At 45.4% G+C, this 23,746-nt stretch overlaps 1 protein-coding gene across 1 annotated transcript in view; it reads right to left on the bottom strand.

Annotated features, from left to right (window-relative positions):
• agrn (agrin) overlaps nt 1-23,746 on the bottom strand; it is a 330,093-nt gene that overhangs the window by 193,325 nt on the left and 113,022 nt on the right. The window contains exon 3 of the mRNA XM_066672367.1: nt 6,400-6,441. Coding sequence (XP_066528464.1) covers nt 6,400-6,441 — 42 coding nt within the window. The remainder of the gene's footprint in view (nt 1-6,399; nt 6,442-23,746) is intronic.

Raw genomic sequence — 23,746 nt, 5'->3', positions numbered from 1 at the left:
TTAAAACACCATGGCGATCAGGCTAACGTCAGCTTATTTTACATCAGAAACCAGGCAGAACAGTGGCAATTTAAAGCAACACTAGGTAAGACTTGGTGTTTTTGGGGTCATAGATGAATGTGAAATCTTGTAAGAGCTTTAGCTAACGGGACAGATATTAGCCTATTTTCCCTCCTTGGCAGTGTGCTATTCAACATATACGTTTAAAGAAGGTGGGGCTGTGACAAATGGTGGTTTCCTACCCTCTGGCATAGTGCATACGGTACATAGTGCAGTTTCTGTTCTCCTAATTACAAGTTAGTGAAGCATCACAGTGACTGTAACCTGTAACCTTTCTACGACTAATAAAAATGTGGTCCTTAGTGGGCCATGGTCCCCTTTGGTATCGGCTTGAGGACCACCAGGCAGTAGAGTGGTCCACTAGTCACCCAGTTGTTGAGAAACCCTGCTCTGTACTGACTACACATATTCACTTCATGCCCTGGCCAGACTTGAGTTGGGACAGATCTAAACGCCAGGAGGGATGCTACCTCCCCTTCCTCTTTCAGAGACAGATCGTTCCAGTAGTGAATCTGCACCTCTGCCCACTTCTGCACCTTCTGGCCTGTATATTTAAAATAAATAAATAAAAACCTCCCAACCTCTGCGTTAAGAGATCAATATCCTTCTTTTTTTTCCGGTGCACTGGGCTGGCGAGCAGTGCCATAGATAGCTAAAGCGCAGGGATGTCAACTCGAGCTGTATCTTTCCGTATCTCTCCCTAGCACTTTTTAAAAGCCGAGCTAGGTTCTGCATGGTGCTTACGCAAGCAAATGCTGACTCCACAGAACCGCAGAAGATATACGCAGGGCTTTCTGAAGGGGGTCTAGCTGGTGCATTGCTGTTTGGATAGAACTAGAAGTACGTGGAAGTGTGCAGGCCTAGGGAAAACTTTACCCTCGTAATGTCAAACTTAAAAAAAACTACGATTAGCAGCTACAGCTGCTCTCTGAACAACAGGTGCTCCGGAGCCTCAGATGTGTTGATGGCTCACCTTTTGATATCTTGATATGCGCCATCTTTGGCGAGCGAAGGAGAGATGAGCGAGATTTCTTTTTTTTTTTTTGGAGGCTCTTTTGTGCAAAACCCACAACATGAAAAGATTTAATTAAGATAAGTGAGTGGTAATAATTAATTCTGCTCCACTCGGGCTGCATCGTGCCATCAAGAAGGCAGAGACGGCCGAATAAATTACTACCCCCCACCCACCCCCCACCCAACACTTTTTTATTTATTATTTCTGTCCTCTTCACAGGAAGTGGTGGGAGTGTTTGAAAGCTCGGAAAAGTTTGGCAGCTCCTCTGAAGAGTCCTGTGAAAGAAGTATATAAAAAAGAGCTCAGGCTCCAGCCTGCATAAACACTCTCCGTCCTAGATCAAATCGCTTTTCAATTCAAACATCTTTTATGCTCGCAGGTACAGCGCAGCCCCTGGGGGGGATACTCACTGTGACAAATGCCAAGTGCGAGTCTTCATCGTGAGGGGAGTTTACTCATTATCATGAGCCGAGATACGCCGGAGACAGTGGGGAGCCAAAGAAGGGCTCCAGTTACCAAGTCCGTGTCTTTCTTCCCATCCTACTCCTCATTTTGTCCCAATTTAAAGATGATGGTGACGATGCTAGGTGACCTAGTGCCACAGGCAGCGTGACGGCTCCAGATTCTCTTACCGTCTAAATAAGCCAACGCCTGCACCCAGTGGAAATGTACTTAAAAGCGAAAGAAGGAAAATAAATGGGCTCTCACTTTCAGTTGGAGTAATTTGAAACCTGGTCTATAAACGTTGACACGGCTGCGTTCTGCTAATGAGTATTCCGCATAACTTATGCAGAGAGTGTTAGCAGCTAAATCATGAACTACCAGGAAAAAACTCGTTTGAGAAAAACGCACCCCTGAAAAGCATGGCAGGCTAACATGATATGATAAGAAATACACTCCAGTGGATAAAAGTTGGCAACGGGCCACGCAGACGTCCACAGCCAAACTGACAAGTGGAGCCTCTGGACATTCAGGGCAGCCAACTTTTATAATGGCCTTGTATTGTGGGGGGAAATTCAGCTGGAGTGTTTCCTACACACTGACTGTCCTAGGGCACTCCACTACATTATACTTAAGGCCACTTTTATAAACTGTATTTTGAGAATTAACAATCAGTAAACATTATCTATTGTAATGAACACACAACAGCACACTGTCTCTGATGCAAAGCACCACTCATTATCTTCAGCTGTGGTCATTTCCAGGATTTGTCCCTTCACTTCAAGTTGAATAAACATGCCCAATTAGTAAATGATATCATGAGTCTGTCCATCTACATTCACCAGCCTCTGTCCATTCCTCTGACCGGTGTACAACCTCCACTATTTTCTTCTATGGTTCTTGTGTTGGAGCTGTGGGAAACACAGATGCGGCCGCTCTAGACGCCTACAACACAATCTGCAAATGAGGAGTAAGCAAACACACTGTTTAACCGAAGCGAACAACAACTGAGCCCAGAAGACGACTCTCGGTTTCTTTCCCAGTCTTGGTCTTGGCAGGTTCACGGCATGGATGGCATTGGAGTGTTGAGCTAATTACGAAGGAACATTTGTTTTATCTTTAATAGGATTTTTTTTTAAAGCCAGCTTTCTGACACAAAACAAAGATAATTAACAGAGCCAAGCACTGCCAAGTCTCTTTCATGGATGACCTTTATCGAGATTGCACTTACCTCTAACTCTCAGAAATCTGGCAGCTCTCTGTCTGAGAGTCTAAGCTGTAGCTACTGCCGCTATCTCGCAGCGGCAGGGCCATAATGACAGTGGACGGAGTGGCCTCGCTCCTCCAGTGATACACAGCCACTAATTAGAGGCTGCATTGTTGCTTTAGCTGGTGATTAACGGCTTTTTATTGGACGGGACTTGGCGGATGATTCCAGCTGCGTATATAACCGCAAACAACTCGCATTATACTGGCCGGGAGTGGACAGCCACCAGCCTAAGGAAATCCTCCGTAGCGCTCATTAAGGCTGATCAGCACCAGTTTTCCAGAAGAAATCCTCTCATTTTTGCATTGTTCCAACACAAGCAGCTCGTACTTAATATCAGTGCTGTGTTTTTGCATAATTAAAAATCAGCGGCTAATGCCGTCTGCGAATGGCACTGTGTCCTTGGACGGTAGGACAAGAGTGCTGAAGAGTGCAGCCTTCACGTGAAGACCAGTGAAGCTTTGTGACAAATTAATATGACACTGAATGACGGGAGGGGGTGTGGGGGGGGGGTGTAAAATCTAGGCTGGCTCTAATTGGCTAACTGATCTCCCTCACCACATAATGGACTTAGGGCCTGAGGGCAGAGAGAGAGAGAGAGAGAGAGAGAGGATGAAAAAGAGTGCCTACATAAAGCACATAAGCCTTTCCCGGTTCACACCAACTATTGAAAATGTAATTAAGAGCTAGCTGCAGCTTTTAAATGGTCGACTAGCGCAGAAGCAAACAGTGCCTTTTGAAAGGCACGAAATAGAGAAATTTCCATACATCGCAAAATGAGCGGCGGGATCAATAGTCCATAGTTTGGAGAGTGTCAAGGGAGGAATAAGGTGGCGTGCCTCGCTCATTGCCTCACTTTTCTCCTCAGGCCCTCGCCTCAGTTTAGAGCCGTCACCCCAAAGCGGCAAAATACTGATAACTCCTGTCATGTGGAGGGCACTCAGACCCTGTGCTAATCTTTTCTAGCATTAAAGGTCTATTAGTAACAAGTTTATGCTGCAGACTTGGACGCATAAATCTGAACAGTTCCCCGAGGTAATGCAAAACTTCAATCAAAAAGAATTAGAATGACGTTTCAAGGAGACAAAGGCTGTCGCCGAGCAGATCTGTCATGTCCGCGATGCATTTTCAGAACCGAACAGTGCAGAACACCCAACAGAGCAGGTGATTGGGCAATTTCAGGCCAAATCCTGTTCGCCCACTGGGAGAGCTGGTCATTTTTTCCTGTCGTCTGATCTGGGCTTCGATCATCAACAGCCTTTTTCCCTCCAGTTTGTTCCACCTTTGGACGCTCTGGCTTTGCGCTGATAGCTGTGATGAAGCCACCACCTTTAGATCTTAAGGAGATTCATGTCTTCCACCACCGAGAAGGGATTCGGATCCAATCTTTATTTCATCCGCTGCGCCGCATAAATATTCATCAACAGAAACCAGCTGTTTCTGCCGTTTAGGAGTTTCACAAAGAGACAGCATTTGCCAATAAATTGCTGCTGTTTAATTAATGGCTGCACGAGGCAGCGGCAAGAAACAATACCTCGCTAAGTATGGAGATTCATATCTGTGAAAAAGAGAGCAAAAGGGAACGGCTAATCAGAGAGCTGCAGCAGAGCTACTTGAAGCTGACTACAGCCTCGGCAAGTGGACGCCCAGAGGAGCTGGCAACCCTACTTTCCACACCCAGGACTAATCCAGTCCGGACATAATCGAGTTGTCAATGGATCCCACATCAAAGCAGGGATCACTGTAGGGTTCCTTCATGCCCTATTCAACTGTGAAGGCCTGAGTGTGAACCTACACTTCTTTCTATTGCACAACGCATAACTTACCTTAACTCTCGCAGGAGTTAGACCTGTCACAGTAATTGCATTTTTGACTTATCATATAATATATGTAAATTTCCTCAATCATTTTGCTGACCTCAATATTGCCCATTGTGTTTACTGGTGTTTCTGTTTACATAACAATAAATGTCAGCAATGTCTTAGTCACTCGATCTGTTCTGTAGTCAGGTCTGATTGGTTTGAAAACAGAGGTTTGATTTACTTTATTTTATTCATTCATTCATCCATTATCTGTAAGCGCTTATCCAGTTCAGGGTCACGGTGGGTCCAAAGCCTACCTGGAATCATTGGGTGCAAGGCGGGAATACACCCTGGAGGGGGCGCCAGTCCTTCACAGGGCAACACACACTCACACATTCACTCACACACTCACACCTACGGACACTTTTTGAGTCGCCAATCAACCTACCAACGTGTGTTTTTGGACTGTGGGAGGAAACCGGAGCACCCAGAGGAAACCCACACGGACACAGGGAGAACACACCAACTCCTCACAGACAGTCACCCGGAGCGGGACTCGAACCCACAACCTCCAGGCCCCTGGAGCTGTGTGACTGCGACACTACCTGCTGCACCACCGTGCCGCCTGAATATTAAAATTACTTAATAAAATTCTTAATATTCTTACAAAGGGTGTTAATGTTCATTGAAAATTATAGTTTATCACAATTATTTCTGGTACAATATATCAATCACAAGTGTCTGTGGTGACAGCCCTAACAACAGTTACCCCATAATTTATAACACTCACTGAAAAGTAAAATGAAAGAAAATCTATATAATAAGCAATGTGTTTGATTAATCACTGGCCCAACGATGGAGAATAGGACGTGGAGGTCACTAAAAGTCAGACAAATCTATCTACATTCTCTAGACTATATACACTATATGTACAACTGTTTTTAAACACATCACCCAATACCAACTGTTCCAGCAGTGAAGACTTTATAATGAACATGCAATCAATTCTGCAATGATTGGATGGCATTTGGCCACAAACGGCAATGAACCGAGGTACGGATGTTGATTCTTATCCTAAAAGGTACCAGACAGAGTTCATCACTCCAGCTCTATGAAGTGTTTTACCTGTCTAACCAACACTTGGCATTGAGCACCCAAGGCATGATCTTATTCTACTGATCAATGCTTTTCTTTGGAGGCAATAAAACTAACAGAACACACTAATAGTAACAGATATCTGCTTCAACATTTGGACATGTACGATGTAAATAGTTATAGTTGGGACACCTTGGTGTCAATGCTGAAAATTGGGAACTGTATTTACTCTATGGAAATGATATCTTTTGCTGCCTTGGCTAATGGAGGATGTCTGGTCATTCTAATAGTAACCCTAGGGTTTAAAGGGATTATTACTATATCCATGTCTAGACGCAAACTCCAAAGTAATGGCATAAAAATAAAAACATGAGGCTAGAAAGAAAGATTGAGAGAGAGAGAGAGAAAGAGAGAGAGAGAGGGAGAGAGAGAAAGAGATGACAGAGAGAGAGGAAAAGAGATAACAGAGAGAGAGAGAGAGAGAGAGAGAGAGAGGGAGAGAGAGAGATGACAGAGAGAGAGAGAGAGAGAGAGAGAGAGGGAGAGAGAGAGATGATAGACAGAGAGAGAGAGAGTGAGAGAGAGGGGGGGGAGAGAGAAAGAGAGAGAGAGAGAGAAAGAACTTCAAAAGAGCGGCTGCTCTGTGGCTGAGATCATTATCGGCTCGGGTTAAAAAGCTACGGTCAGCTTGAATTGGACAGAAATCTCTCAGGACTTACCATCAGGAGGAGGCGGGGCATGTGTGATGTGGCCAGGTTTGTCTGAGAAACATAGAGAGAGAGAGAGAGAGAGAGAAACACATTAGTTAAGTGAAGCTCTCAGGAGATCCCACAGGCTTGCTGTTGTCTTTGTGAATGCTGGGGGTGGACAGCTCTATCTCACAGACAGATAATGAAAGCAAAAAAGACAAAACTGACTGCGAACAGCGCAGCTGACATGCTATCATTTATTTTTCTGAAATTACAGAGAGCTAGAGTGTTTGAATGGGGAGTGGGTCCGGCGGGAACGCATCCCTACAGGCTTTTTCAGGTATTCGGATTCATGTTTACACACCCAAACATGTAACCCAGATAGGATTACACAGTCAAGCAGGCATTTGCACTGATAATGCGACAGTGGGCTGAGGAGGCTGCCGGGCTTTCGAGCGCTAGTTCACCGAGGCAAATATCAAGTTCACATAGATGAGCTTAGGCCTGCGACAACAACACAGTCCTGGCACTCATTTTAACTAGAGTTTTTCTGCTTTACTAATTGAATTAAACTGGGGTGGAGTGAGGGGGTGTTTTTATTTCTTTTGCTTTGTTGTGTGTCTGTTAATTTTGAGAGGGTTCCTAACATTTTAAGGTGCATTAGCCAGTTTTACAACGGTGCCTCTCTGTGTTATTGCAGTTCAACTACCTTACCACAAGAGGCTGCTAATTAATCCAACAGTCAAGTCGACCTCCAGTGGCCAAATAGGCGAACTACAACAACAAAGACTGACGCTGTGTTCCAAGCTACAACATTCTAAACACGTTTTCTCAGGTACAGAATGCAACGGTGCTAATGGCATTGGGTGCAAGGCGGGAACACACCCTGGAGGGGGCGCCTGTCCTTCACACACACACACACCTACGGACACTTTTGAGTCGCCAATCCACCTACCAACGTGTGTTTTTGGACTGTGGGAGGAAACCGGAGCACCCGGAGGAAACCCACGCGGACACAGGGAGAACACACCACACTCCTCACAGACAGTCACCTGGAGCGGGAATCGAACCCACAACCTCCAGGTCCCTGGAGCTGTGTGACTGCGACACTACCTGCTGCACCACCGTGCTACCCGCATTGATAAAATGACACGTTTAATCATTTTTTCATTCATTCATTGTCTGTAACCTCTTATCCAGTTTAGGGTCATGGTGGGTCCAGAGCCAGTCCTTCACAGGGCAACACACATTCACTCACACCTACGGTCACTTTCCAGTCGCCAATCCACCTACCAACATGTGTTTTTGGACCATGGGAGGAAACCAGAGCACCCGGAGGAAACCCACACCGACACAGGGAGAACACCTCACAGACAGTCACCCCCAGAGCGGGACTTGAACCCACAACCTCCAGGTCCCTGGAACTGTGTGACTGCGACACTACCTGCTGCACCACCGTGCCGCCTACTTTTAATCCTGCATTTAATATTTTACACATAGATTTGTGTAATGATTATACAAGTCATTAAAATGTATAGTGGCAGTATGGTATTCACTCTCCTTTGACCACAAAACAACTTAATGTAGCAGTAAAGAACAGATTGGAAAGTGTAATATGAGACAGAGTGCCCCAAAGCCATCGGTGTAAGGCCATTTGAAATGGTCAGTTCTACTGGAGATGTAGAACCTGCTTTTCCAACAATCCAGCACATGAATCTTCCGAGTTTAAGTGCAGCCCCAACACCTTACACCTTATGTAGCCACAGGGAGTAACTGAGGCCAAGAAAAAAAACACCTCATCAGTTACCCGGCCGGTCTCTGTGTCTTACACACACACACACACACACACACACACACACACAGGAAGAGAGAGAGCTAGCCTCCCGCATAAGGATTCAGCTCTGCTCAGAAGTGGACTGCCAGAATACCGTTTAATTTTAGGCTCACTTCAAATTGCTTGTCAACAGTCGAGCGTGAGCAGAGGGTGGGGAGCAAGGACTAGGGAGAAGCAGAGAGAGGGGGAGAGATGAGAGAGAGAGAGAGAGAGAGAGAGAGAGAGAGAGAGGAGGGGGCTGAGAATGTGAGTGAGAAAGAGAGATTTGGGGCATGAGGGGAGAAAGGGAGAAGGGATGAAGAGAGGGTGAGAGCGAGAGAGAGAAAGAGAGAGAGAGAGAGAGAGAGAGAGAGAGTGTCGAAGGAGGCAGGGAAGCGAAGGAGGGGAGGTGGTGGTGGTGGTGAAGAGCAGCTTGCTGTGTATCACTCCATGAATAATGAAGTGTCTGCTGAACCGGCTTCAGAGTCAATCGTGACAGTTACAGATTTTCATCCGCAGGTTTCCAAAACAACAAGGAAAACACAGCCATAACTAAGAGAACCAATTCTCTCACAGCAATGCTTCTACAGAGGCATTCAAATATGTTCACGGCAAATTATGCCCGCAGATCCGACGGGGATCTACATGTTTCAGGAAAACGCTGTCATAACAAAACCTTCCTCCGAAAATGATAACTTTACAGAACGAGGAAAAACATTCTCAACTTTCATATACGTCAATAAGAATAGGTGTCATTCCAAGTCATTCTTCACAGCCTACTGGTCGTGAAAGGAATATGAAACATACATTAATCATCAGTCAAGACATGTTTGGTGTCCAATGTTTGTTTCTTAAGTTTAAAGCGGGAGCTACAAACACTAGAACTCTTATTAAACCTTTCCATAAATACAGCACCGAAGGTTCTCTCAACCTGCTCCAGACACATTCAGCCCTCAGTTGAGGTCACACAGACCTGTCAGCGTGGTTAGGGACAGTGTGTGACTTGCAGTGAATGAGAGTAAACGACCAAACCTCACCATGTTGCTGAATGCTGCACTCAGCCATTTTACAACAATGTTGTGTCGACCCTCATTTCGTACATGTGCATGTCACACACAGAGAAGGAGGCTAATGATTTCTGACATTTCCTTTCAACTGTTACGCTTGACTATTTGACCTGACGGTATACGTTAATAAAAGAAACAAAATACACGGCATGTGTGTGTTTGCGTGTACCAAGTATATATCACACTGTGGGGACCTGTCACATTCACATTGTGAGGATTTTCTTGCTTGTGGAGACTGCCACATGATGATCCCCACAAAATAAATCAACATTTAAAGGTGAAGACATGGTATGAGGCTGTGTTAAGGTTAGAGTTAGGGTTGAGCTAGTAGTACGTAGCGAGAAATGTTCATTGTTAAGTCTCCATACAGTTGAATGTCTATGTAATGTCCCCACAATTTACAGACACTAGTGTGGGCATGTGGGTAGTTGTTGTGTTGTAAGTGTGTGTGAGTGTTTTAACACATTTGTGAGGAGCAGACATCCTCACAAGGATAGGAATAGCTTAAATGTTGTGGTATTGTGAGAATATTTCAGCAGGGCTCACAGCTTTTTACAAAATGTATTTATTATTTACTTATTTATATAAAATCTGGTACTTCAGTGTGAAAAATGTGAGTGTAAATGATTACCTAGTGTATTTCAATGGAAGTCCTCACAAGTATAGCAGAACCAACACGCCGTGTGTGTGTGTGTGTGTGTGTGCGCAGTTGCAAAAAGATGTCAGACTATTCAGGGGAATAAAGTAATTATGTAGTCTAAAAAGGCTACATGTAGCATTTAGCTAGATTCTGTTCTGTTTTGCAATTCATAGCAAGGCAGGCTGTGTCTTAAACCACAGTGGCAAGACTGCACAACCTTAATGAGGAGCTGGATTCGGTGCAAGTTAAAATTTAGAAGACCTGTGTAATTATTGACTTCTAGAGTGTGTTAGCAACATTAGCATGGCAGGTCCAGTGCTAAACTGAAGAAGCTAGTTCGTGAAAACTACTGACTACACCTGGGGAAAGGGAGCAAATCTACCTTTGACTTTTCACCAAATCAAATTTTTAATAACTACTTATCTCAGTTCTCCCCTCCTTCACCCACAGGCACTACAAGCTCTCAAACCAACATGAATATCACATCAATATGAATCGTGGCTGTGCATGCGCGTGCAATGGTACGCTGTCAATGAGCGCTGCTGTAGTAATATTGCCTGCATGAGGCATTCGGCTGCGGAGTTAAACACTTCTAGTCTTGTGAGGTCTCCCTTCCCTCTGCTAGCTAAATGAAAATGGAAATGACTAACCTTAGGTCTGTGTCCCTCTCCAACAAGCTTTCAAATGCTACGCTGCACCTACTCCACGTTAATGGCCCTCCTTTCACTTCATCATCCTTTTTTTCTGAACTCTACTTTCAGAAGTGGGAATGGAATGTTCTAACTGAGTTTGTATTTAAATCTAATGGAATCTGTCTGAACCAAATTGATTCGGCAACACGGCCAGTTTATAAATGAACTTCGCATTGGAGGACCTTTATTGAGGAAGGGAAGAGGGCACATTTTTACGCATTGCAAGTAGGGCCCTTTAAGGTCTTTTAATCAAGATCTAATGCAGCGGCGTCCGGCTTCCACCGAGGAGAGGGAGCAGCCCGGATTGAAAAGCCAGCGGATGTTAATGGCCCACAGAGGGAGAGCGTGGGGCTGAATAGGACTCGCTCTTTTCCTTCCTATCTATCTTATCCACTTGTCCAAGCAAATATTGAGTCCTTCCCCCTCTCTCTCTCAGTCTTTCCTGCTCTGAGAAGCAGCATGACAACAAACAAGTACGTGCACCTCTCTGTCTGCGTTGAGAATAAGCCTCGCTTTTTTCCGTGAGGGATTTCCACCGCGTATTTCCGCCATTCTAATCTGTTCTTCAATTTACATCATTAACAGTATGAATACATACAATAGAGTGGGATCCAGATTCTTGACAACATCTGCATAAACACCCAATTAAAAAAAGAACACTACGTCTCTGTTGTCATTAACACCATTCACACCCTTGAAGCTCTTCGCAGGAGCCACCTTCTGTTTAACAGCTTTGGGAGAGAGAGGTATTTTCATCAAACCTCAGCAAGGAAATTAAAAAGAAACTGTGGCTGCCATTCATCTGAGATGTGAGGGATGTAGAAACAGAGACTTTGACAGGGTTCAGAACGTGGGGAAGACAAGATGCTAATGGAAATGCTGATAAAGTGCAGAAGTACCTGCTGCTCAGGCTTGTCAGAGAGCACTCTGACATGCTTTCAAGCCACACATCACATATGTACTTCTACAGCAATCACATTTGAATGGCTTTAACTCGTTTCAGAACAGGTTCTTGGCTTGGACAGAGTTGCAGGAGAAACTTTCTTTGGTATAGGTGGGGAACAAGACGCTCCACCGCATGGTACCTATACTCGTCAAATCTCTTCGACTCTACCTGCTTTTGCTCCCTGGTACCTGGTTTAATGTCCACTACCATAACATCTGGTGTGTATTTGTGTGTTATCATTTTCTTTAGGACTAAATAGGCAAATCTTTATTTCCATTCCTATCTGCACTTTCCAGCTCATGCTGGTTTCTTTGTTGGCCCCCAATCTAAGGAGCATTCGAATCTCTTCAACAGACCACATCGTAATTTTATAAGCTGCTGTTGTGAGTCGGATAAAACCAAATGTGATCGCAACCATACTTTAGAGATTGTACAAATGACCAGATTCTGTCTGGCCAATCAGCTCTCTGCCAGGTTTACATGTCACAGTTATGCCCCTCCTCATTTTTCTTAAAACAACGAGTGAGTACCTGGCTCCAGGCACCAAACTTGCCTAACGTCAAAGCAAAATCTGAGTAGTGTAAATAGCATGCAGTGGAAGGGCACCCTATGACACTGCTGTAAACAACCCTTTCTTTTTTTTTTTTTAAAGAATACACCCCTGAATCTCTTTCAAAACGTGGCATATAACAGAGAGGCCAGTGGAAGGTGAAGCCTCTGGATACTCATTCAAGCAGATACAGTGAGTGCTGACGCTAATGCCAGGGCTTCCACCTCCAAAGGCAGTTAATCTGCCCACTTTATCCCCACCGTGTCGAGTAAATGCCACAGCTTCAGGCAAGACAGAATGCCACGGGGTCCGCTTGTTTAGACAGAAGAACTAAGGCACTTTAGAAGATGAGGCCAGTTTATCTGCGTCATTCTCAATCATCCGCCATGTCAGGCGCTAGATCGAATTTTAGGCATTAGGGATTACTTTTTGACTGCCATCGATCCTCATTGAGCCACCCATCCATCAAGATCCCATTCTCTCTGAACATCAGTCGGACAAAAAGTCCACCACCGCGCACGCATACATAGGCTCACGTCTACAAAGTGACATATTTGATTTGGACAGTGTCCTACAGAGAGCTTTGAAAAACAAAAGCCTATTGCGCCATCAAACATAGTCAAACAACCTTTGGAACCCTTGGCTTTTTATTCAGAGGTTTTTCAGAATTGGTTATTGGTTTGTTGCTATTCAGCTATGATTCAGATCTATCTTAAGTCTTGCTACTACCCTATGAAACATAGGTATAGTCTCTGAACAACCATAAACACTGGAAGAACCTCCACATAATGCACTGGCTTTTCTGTAGGAACTTTAACTGCATAAATTGTTCATCATGTGATTGATTATAATCAACAATATTTAAGTTAGGCAGAGTGTGACTCAAAATAAGTGCCCTTAAGACTTGGGGTGTATTGGTAGGCACTAGTAACACATGAAGAATGGACCTACAGTTGTTGAGGAACAGGAGCACCGCGAAGCCCAGGGTGGACGTGGCCAGCAGGATGAGGCAGATGTTGCAGGGGATCATGAAATAGCGGACCACCAGCGAGACCTTATGCTGGTACATTCGGTCCCGCTCCGGTGGCGGTGTGGGATAGTGGCAGCTGGTCATACTCCAGTCCGCGCTTCCTCCTAAGTACGCCACGAGGCCGGTGGTACCTGACCCCAGCAGGTAGAAGACCCAGAGGAGAGCGGGGCAAGAAATCAAAATCTCAAACAAGGGTCGGCGAACTCAACGTGGACAGGAAAAATCAGCTGAGGGTTCCTTTGAGAAAAAGAATGTGGAATGTAGGTCTCCAGGCAACACATTTTTGGGTCCTGAGTAACATCCAGAAGTGGAAAAAAAAATAATAAAAAATACAAATATCTATCTATATATATATAAATAGAAGCCAGTCTCTCTTTGTCCTGCCCCTACTGCCCCTAACCTTGAGCTAAGCCTTCCATCTCACTCCAACGAAAGTGGAAGAAGGATTGGGACAGGATTGTGTGTGTTTGTGTGAGTGTGCATGAATGGCACTGTTGGACTCCCTGGCCCCTGCCCACACAGGGCAAAGAAAAAAGCGGATCAGTGCAAACACTCTGGCTGCACTTTGGGCTTTAAATCCACAAGCTCCACACTGCGGTGAATCAGTAAACAAACGCTTTTTTAATTTTTTGCTTCCAGGGTTTTTTTGTTCACCTCTGTATAGGGAGGGGGCAAAGAGGCTAATAAGTATCCCTGTCTCTGTCTCTTACTCTCTCTTCTCAGTGCCCTCTGAAGCTATGCCACCTGCCTATGGCTGAAGGCAACGTGGTGGTGCCAAGCTCTGTCTGCTCTGCGTGCCATGTGTTAAGACTGACCACTGCTGCTGCTGGAAACAGACTGTTCTGGTCTGTTTGCCCTGAAGTGCTCACACACTACAGCTGGAGCTGTGAACCTCTGCTCCACATAGACACACTCCCTCACACACCTTCTCAGAAGCGCAGGCAAAGCTATGGGACCCTGCCTGGCTCTGGTCAAAAGAGCGGCGGTCAGAAACAGGAGCCCCGCCCCCGCCCCCTCGTCCTGTTTGGGAGTAATTAGCTGACAGATAGTCAGCAGCTGTCTTCAGGCAGATCGACCATATGCCCTGAAGAGCACGAGGGTTCAGCCTCTACACCGCGACCCCCCTCGGCTTTCTGATAATCGCTGGCCCCTTCCCCCCGATCCGACAGGAACGAGCGCTCCTTTCTAGCTCGGCGCTAGAGAGTCAGAGGGAGCAGCGAGAGGAAAGTTTAAAGAACGAGGGACGATTAAGCCCCACTGTGTGTGTGGAGAAGGGTGCAGCTGGTCCTCCGGTCAGAGCCACTGGCTCAGAGCAGCCGACACTGAACGACAAGGAAAAGGCAAAACAAACTGGACACGAAAGAAAGCGGCAGAAATCCAAACCCTTCAACAAGCAAGCTTCCCTCACGTCCGCCTCGGAATTAGAAAAAAAAAAAAAAGAAAAAGTGTTAAGTTGTTTTCCTATCCTGAAAAAAATGGCTTTTGCTATTCCTTGGAGAGGAGAAGCTACTTCTCCAGCTCTCAGTCTCCTCTGAAGCATCCGTTCCGATCCTCAGCTCTGGCTCCAGAGGTGCTCCTCATGTCCCGGGCTCCGATTCGCTCCAGCTGATCCTGAGAAGAAGAAGCATCCAGCATTTTCCGCCAGCCAAAGCAGCCGCCGCTCGTGACAGAAATCCCCCAGGCAGCTGGAGCTCCGAGTATCAGCGCGCACCTCCACTCAAGCCTCAGAGAAGCGGAGAACCACGGTCGGCCAGAGGCACGGGAACCGTCCACCAAGCGGGGAGGAGCTGCGGGGGAGGGAGGGGGCAAGTCAACTCGCGAACGAGTGTTTGATAAACCGGGTTTGGTTGAGTACATGCGCTGAGAGAGTTCCTCCCAGCAGCAGCGCTCACGACCCTCTCCCAGCCTCGACTGGAGGAGAAGACGGGGGAGCAGAGAGAGAGAGAGAGAGAGAGAGAGAGAGAGAGAGAGAGGGGCCGTCTCTAACAAAGGCAGAGGGGAGGGAGGAGAGAGAGGGAGAGGGAGAGGGGAAAAAAAGAGAAGGAAAGCTTTTGGGAATACTTGGAAGTGTTTTGTGTGGGGTGGAGGGCTGGGAGGGTGGGATTGAGGTCGAAAGGGAAAAAGACAAAAGACAGATCGGGTCAAGCCCTTTCAGTGTTTGGTGATTTAAGGAGCGGAGCGAGCGCAAGGAGAAACTGCCGCTGTCAACGCTGTGGTTAAAACTGAGGAAAAGAAATGACGTGAGGGGAGGAAAGAAAAAAAGACACCACCATTTGGAACCCACATTTCAACTGGTTTTAATGAGCGCTTAAAGACTTTCGTTTTTTTCTCCGTAAGTGGCTTCAATTGGGACAAGATTTGTTAACTGGAAAAAAAAAAATAAAATAAAGTAAAGCCCAGGAGTGAAATCAACAGACATCTTTAATCACATTCAGAAAGATTTTAATGATTCATGTTCTCCTGACACTGTCGCATTGTCGTTCGTTTGTTATGGAAGCGAAAATAAAGGACACATATGAATATTCATCAGCGCTGGCACTTGATCAGGGGAAATATGCGCTCCTAATCCATAACATCATTCCAGGAGGGCTCCTCGGCGGATGTATATTTTATGTTATGAGCTAAATAACGAGGTCAACTGCGCAAAGTACCGATGCCTTCATTTCAGCACTCCCACCCGTCAAAGCACCAATGAATGTTCATCGGCACCAATATGCCAGTACAGACCATCAATTATTTATGCTCGCTGTTGCTCCCCCACTCCGCCCACAGCCACACATCCTTTCAAGCACACTCACAATCTCTCGCGCTCTCTCTCACACACACACACGCACAATCTCTCAAGGTCCTGCTCTGTTTCGCATCAGAGGTCGTTTATCTCTTTGGACACGCCGTTCTCATTGACTCCAGAGGCCCCTGGGGACAGAGACCCAGCTTCCGCTTTCCCTGCCACACACACACACACACTTGTGATGAGGGTCAGCTGGGCCTCCAGCAACAAGGGTTGTGAGTGCACCCACCAGCTGGGGACCACCACCCACACTGTTCAACCTCACGCCCAACCCAAACAACTCATCCAAACAAATGGGTGCTATAGTGTGACGCTGTTGATTAGAGAATGGGTTTAGATTCCTGCTTCTTCGGTGTTTCTTGGCTCTTGCTTTTTCGAGAGTCGCTGCTCATTAAAGGAGCTGCAGTTTTCTGAAGTTTTATTTTTAATGGCTGAGATTCCACAACAAATACAAGCTTCTATTACCCACTGCTGTATGTTGAGAATACCTCCAGGTCAATTTGCAGTGCACTTAAGTTCATAATACGCCGGAGATAATAAGGGGTTAATGAAAAAATGTGTACTAGAGGTGGGTAGCTTTGTTTACTAATAGTTTCCTTCATTCCTTCATCCATTCATCTCATGAGAAGGTTTCATATAGACTCCCTTGAATCACTGGGCACAAGGCAGGTCAGTTCATTACAGAGCACTCACCCACTCATACAATCACTCACCCAGTCACACAATCACTCACCCACTCACACAATCACTCACCCAGTCACTGCTGCCGACAATTTCACACACTCACCCAGTCACTCCTGCAGATAATTTCACACACTCACCCAGTCACTCCTGCAGATAATTTCACACACTCACACAGTCACTCCTGCCGACAGTTTCACACTCACCCAGTCACACCTGCAGATAATTTCACACACTCACCCAGTCACTCCTGCAGATTTCACACTCACCCAGTCACTCCTGCCGACAATTTCACACTCACCCAGTCACTCCTGCAGATAATTCCACACTCACCCATTCACTCCTGCAGATACTTTCACACACTCACCCAGTCACTGCTGCTGACAATTTCACACTCACCCATTCACTCCTGCCGACAATTTCACACTCACCCAGTCACTCCTGCAGATAATTTCACACTCACCCATTCACTCCTGCAGATAATTTCACACTCACCCATTCACTCCTGCAGATAATTCCACACTCACCCATTCACTCATGCCGACAATTTCACTCACCCAGTCACTCCTGCAGATAATTTCACACTCACCCATTCACTCCTGCAGATAATTCCACACACTCACCCATTCACTCCTGCAGACAATTTCACACACTCACCCATTCACTCCTGCAGACAATTTCACCCACTCACCCATTTACTCCTGCAGACAATTTCACACACTCACCCAGTCACTCCTGCAGATAATTTCACACACTCACCCATTCACTCCTGCAGACAATTTCACACACTCACCCATTCACTCCTGCAGACAATTTCACACACTCACCCAGTCACTCCTGCAGATAATTTCACACACTCACCCAGTCACTCCTGCAGATAATTTTACACACTCACCCAGTCACTCCTTCAGATAATTTCACACACTCACCCATTCACTCCTGCAGATAATTTTACACACTCACCCAGTCACTCCTGCAGATAATTTCACACACTCACCCAGTCACTCCTGCAGATAATTTTACACACTCACCCATTCACTCCTGCCGACAATTTCACACTCACCCAGTCACTCCTGCAGATAATTTCACACACTCACCCATTCACTCCTGCAGACAATTTCACACACTCACCCATTCACTCCTGCAGACAATTTCACACACTCACCCATTCACTCCTGCAGACAATTTCACACACTCACCCAGTCACTCCTGCAGATAATTTCACACACTCACCCATTCACTCCTGCAGATAATTTTACACACTCACCCAGTCACTCCTGCAGATAATTTCACACTCACCCAGTCACTCATGCCGACAATTTCACACTCACCCAGTCACTCCTGCAGATAATTTCACACACTCACCCATTCACTCCTGCAGACAATTTCATACACTCACCCATTCACTCCTGCAGACAATTTCACACACTCACCCATTCACTCCTGCAGACAATTTCACACACTCACCCAGTCACTCCTGCAGATAATTTCACACACTCACCCATTCACTCCTGCAGATAATTTTACACACTCACCCAGTCACTCCTTCAGATAATTTCACACACTCACCCATTCACTCCTGCAGATAATTTTACACACTCACCCAGTCACTCCTGCAGATAATTTCACACTCACCCAGTCACTCCTGCCGACAAATTTCACACTCACCCATTCACTCCTGTTGACAATTTCACACTCACCCAGTCACTCCTGCCGACAATTTCACACACTCACCCAGTCACTCCTGCAGACAATTTCACACACTCACCCAGTCACTCCTGCCGACAATTTCATCCACCTTCAACTGAGCTATGGGAGGAAACCGGAGCACCCTGAGGAGACCCAATCAGACACAGGGGGAACACACTAACCTCTAATATTTACAAGTGCTCAGGACAATGTAGAGTGTTCTCTGGGACATCGAAAAGATATTATCAGAGGCCCACCATCATAGTGACACCGTAATATACCTTTTACTGTGAACCAATAATATCCTCGCTGATCAGAAAAGTCCTCTAAGTTTTAGCATTGTAGCAACTCACAAAGTTAATCATAGCTTTACTGAGGGATTCTACAAGTGGCAGCACCTGGACCACTTTGCATTTGTTCGCATCTCTCAGTGACGCTGTTTAGCATTTTATCTCTGAAGAGTCCTTTCTCAAAAACAGAAGTAAAGCACTTGAGAAGTTTTCACTCCTGCTCCAGCTGGTCGTCTTCCTCCACTACATTTCCTTCTGCTTTGAGTAATAACGCTGTTGTGTGAAAAAAGTTTCAGAAAAACAGTGGTGGTAGAGTTTCAGTGCTTTTCGTTTGGGAACATAATTGCACCATATTCTATATTAATTGTACATATTTAAGGTGATTTAATACACCCGTTTTAATTTGAAGGACTTTTATTTTATTATTTTATTTTGCAGAGTACTATAATAAATGTTTACAAATACTCACGTCTCCAGAATGTAATACAGAGAATGTAATGTACTTGTTGTACTTTTAAAGGTAGGTTTACACTGTTTGGACCTTTAGTGAACAATAATGCACCTGTACAATATTTTTTTTTCCTGACAGTGTACCCAATTCAGCGCTATAATAATAATAATAATAATAATAATAATAATAATAATAATAATTTTAGTAGAGTGAGTAGAGCCAAATCAAAGTGTTAAAATGGGTTCACTACAATGACAATCACTGTAAATACTACCAGTTATTTAGGTGGAGAAGAGCTCCCTCGGTCGACATTAGCAACAGAGTCAATGGGCTGCTAGCTACAGGTCAGCAGCAATGAGGAGATCCTCCCTCATCAGACAAAAACAACTGAATAAAAAGGAAAATCAAGACACAAGTAAGACACGAGGTGAAGCCGCAGTCAAACAGAGAAACGCCAGTGCACTCTCACCCAGAACTCACGTCAGAATTACAGACAGGACTTACACTGACCTAAAGTTAATTTAGACAATTCCAAAGGCAGGAACATCCATCCTGCTGCTTAAGCAGAACAGAAAAGGGCGCCCCCTGTGGCCTCTTCCAGCACCGGCTCCTGTCGTGCCACAAATCACCCCCTCTCATTTAACTTCAAAGCTTTCTGCAATGCATCTTTAATGTGCATGCTATCTCTGAAGGTTAACGTCTCTCTCAGCCTGCTCTCAGCTGGCATTTTCCATTATGGAACATGCAGAGCTCCTGCTTCAGCACCACGGACAGCCTCGAGATCTCCTCTACTCTCCAGATCGTCCACTTCTCTCGATACGTCAGTGATGCTCAAGCGCCGTTTCCATGGGCGACGATGGAGCGACGAGCCATGCATCCGTCCACAACCTCCAGATCAAAACGGGGGGAAAAAACGACAGACTGTCTATGATCAAACAGAAAGAGGAATTAGGCTGTAAAAAATACTGAGGCAATCAGTTGAGCCTCCTCGGGCCTGTCAGAAACGTTACAAAACAAAGATTTATCTCTACCACTGCAGGAAGGAATGAATATTAACACACTCATAGGATGGATGATTTGATAAAGTCCAAATGGATAGTTGCATAGCTCCACTGTGAATTCTCCATCTTGATTTCTCCAAGTGATACATGACAGAAAAGGTTTACTGGAGCGATGCCAGACATAGACCACTTTTGAATGCCGTCGCTCACTGGAAGGAAAGCATCCATGTAGGCACTGCCAATTCCCTTCCCTAATCACATGATGCTACCAAGCTGTTTCTGCCAAGACACAGCTGGTCACTGCTTCCTTAGAAATTGCTTGAGAGCTCAACACGCTTGCAGGAGACTTGTTATATTCGATAGACAACACTGGAGTGCCAATCCAGAGCATCTGAGGACAATTCAGGTCTTGGATGCCAAATAACTCACTATCTAATGATGAGAGGACCAGCACAAACCAAGAAATGTGTATACCGCCATCTGTATCAGTATCGGCAGATATGTATATACATAATATCGGATTTTGACAGCAGCCTAGAATTCCCATATCGGTGCATCCCTAGCTGAGTTATTAAGAATATTCTGACACTGAAATTGTTCAAACATCCTAAATAAACATAAAAATAAATGAAAATACTGTTATCAAAAAAGATAAAATTGATGTTCATTCATCAATGAGCAGTTCTGAGATCAATAAAAATGACTGAGGAAATCTCAATATATTTTACGACAAGACGATAATGTAATTATTGTGTCAGGCCGAATTGTGTGCCCCAGGCTAGGATCATTTAGGCACCTCCACTTAGGTTATCACATGGAGTGTAGTCCCTTTCTATATCTTTCCAGCTCCAAACATCTGCTCAGACATGGCAAAAGTTTCCAGGCAAGCCCACTGCGCGGCAGCAGCTGGGCTGATTGTCTTCATGCACAAGCCCATCGTCAAATAAATGAGGCTACTTTGATTATGAGCAGATTTCCCGACTACTCAACTCATTAGGCCAGCTCGGCTCAGGCTGACAAATCTGACAGAGAAGGACAGGGGGAGGGAGGGAGGGAGGGATAAGGCAGAGAGAGGGAGAGGCGGAAGGGAAGAGTGTTTTTTTTTGGCGAGAATCAGTTAACTGTACCTCCAGCCAGACGCTGCTACAGCTGGAAGCTCCTTACTTCACTGCTTTGTCACGCAGCTCGCAGGAGGAGAGTGCGATGCCACGAAGTAAGACGGCGGGAGGACGAGTGAGGATTGTTCCCTTGTTTTTATTTATTTATTTATTTATAACTCCTTTTTTTTTTCTCCCGTGCTGATGTCATTCTAACAGGGACGGGACACACAGGGAAATGACATCAGTGTGACTAAACGTGAGAACGCAGCTGCTGTCTGCCGCTCGTGGCTCACCAGACTCCCTCTGGAGCATCCAGATGTGAGCCGCTGCATAGAGAGAAGCAGTCAATACGCATCCACTGCTCTGTGGAGGAGACCCAGCTATTGATTGTGCTTTAACTCTGGGATTTTGAATAGATGCTGTCGATAGGTGCTCACACAAACTTGCAGCAAACTCGGCTGGCTAGTTCAAGCAATTAGCAGCACTTAGAGCGAGCTGATGTGCCTTGGCAGTTCAAATATGGCCCGAGTATTCTCTCACAGTGTGCAGATACAATCTGTGTCCAAAAGTTCCCAGGAATTCCTTGTGGTTAGTGTGTTCAGCTGCAGTGCAGCCATAGCTGACATAGTTGTTCATATAATTGTTCTGTAATAAATGGAATAACTTCCAATGCCTTTGGAATGAGTGGTGCTCCAGCTGTGCCTAACCTCAACAATGCATTTGAGGATGAATGCAATCAAATCCTCACCGCAATGTTCCAACATTCCAAACTCTATTAGTATCATTGATGCAGAGAGGAACAGTTTATGGCTCATCATAAGATGAAGAATCTTTGGAATGACGTGGCTCCCTGCAACACTTACCAAAGGATTATTCTTTAAAAGACTCTTTAAAGTATTTTGGAATCTTTATTTTGAACAGGGTGTGTACAAAGTATTGCAAATATTTGTGTGTCAACAGCAGTTAGTGCCACCCTCTCCGTTATGATTTGATGTCCAGTTCTTGTTTCACATATTTGCTGAAATCTGATGTTGTTCCATTCGCCGAGCTTCTGAACTTAAACAAACCAGAGAGAACAGTGTTTCGAAGGACTGGCGCCCCCTCCAAAAACATACTGTTATGAACGTATCCATGTTGGTTCTGTTCATATCATACACACATAAAACTGTACTGCGCAGCACCACCCAGTCTTTCTGGGTGAAGAAGACAATTCCAGTTCATTACAAAGTTGTTTAAAGCTGATCCTTATCCACTTCCACACTGTCAGAACAGATTACCCTTGAAAGCACTGCTATCTCCACCAGTGTAGTCTAGTTCCCTGCTCCAGTATCCGCCTGATCAAAGTCTGCTCCACCTCCGAGTGTGACCTTGGCAAACTTTGCTAGAGGCCTGGGTTGATAAAAGACCGTGATTCGGCACCGCTCACTCCTCACCCCTAACCTCATTAGCTGATGGCTTGCCAGCACAGCAGCATTTCCGAAACATTGCGTATTGACTTCACCCAAAGACAGACACTGCCAATCAGTGGAAGTGCTCTGGGTCAGACGTAAATCACTAGCCTGGACGCCTAGGACGAGTAGAACTCTATGTAAAAAAAAAAGATCATGCTGATTCCTCAGTATGTGTTGAGGCTTTGGTTTGGCCAGTAGTTTAGATCTGAATCTGAACCCTGCTCAAGAACGTATTGTTTTGAATCTGAGGCCCATGTGACCCAGGCCCAACTGAGACCGAATACACAGCCAAGCACTGATCCTGTAATCTGTACATAACAAATATGATCACTATTAAAGGCAATGTAAATGACACTGGAGGAACAATTGTTCTCACAGCAAATCTACAACCTGCTATGTGCGTTAATTCAGCTCCGAATCCTTTAATGTTGAATGGTATGACTGAGTAAGCAGCCAACCGTAGCTTGTTCATGAAGTTTAACTTGTCTGAAAGATTATTGTTTGAATTACCACAGAACGCCATTTGTAACTCATGTAGTGTAGTTTTGTAGCGCTTTTGGTTTGTGTTTACTTTCATAAAAAGTTAGTGGTCACCCAAATTGGTAGGTGGCCTGGCCTGGTGGTTAGGGAACTGGGCTTTTAAACGGAAGGTTTCTGGTTCCATCCCCAGAGCCGGCAGGTCATGACTGAAGTGCCCTTGAGCAAGGCACCTAACCCCAAACTGCTCCCAGGATGCCATGGCTAGGACTGCTCACCTCTCTGGGCATGCGTGCTCACTGCCTCCTATTGTTCACTAGTGTGTTTGTAAATGTGTGTGCACTGCACGGATTGGCCTAATGTGGAGAAAAACAAATCTTCTGTGTGCAAGCACAACGGCCAACAAAGTGATTCTAATTTGAATTCTAAGCAAAAATAAGCTGCTGTTACTCACATGCAAAAGAGCAACATCCTCATCTGTGTTCATGCTTTTCAACACTGTCCAAACGCCTCCAGATGCTGTTTCTCGGCCATGCCTAAGCGAGCAATGGTGGAACAGAGTTCCTGAGCCAGTTTGGACCAGGAGAATTTGCCTGGCATAAGAGAACAGACAGCTAGTGTTCTCCTGCAAGTGTGTTGAGCTGTTCAATAACATTAGCATTAACATAGCATTAGCAATGTGTGGTTTCACGTTGATTGGAGAAAGCA

Source organism: Hoplias malabaricus, chromosome 5 (assembly GCF_029633855.1).
Source record: "Hoplias malabaricus isolate fHopMal1 chromosome 5, fHopMal1.hap1, whole genome shotgun sequence".
NCBI classification, from domain to species: domain Eukaryota; kingdom Metazoa; phylum Chordata; class Actinopteri; order Characiformes; family Erythrinidae; genus Hoplias; species Hoplias malabaricus.
This window is presented reverse-complemented; position numbering and strand designations above follow the sequence as displayed.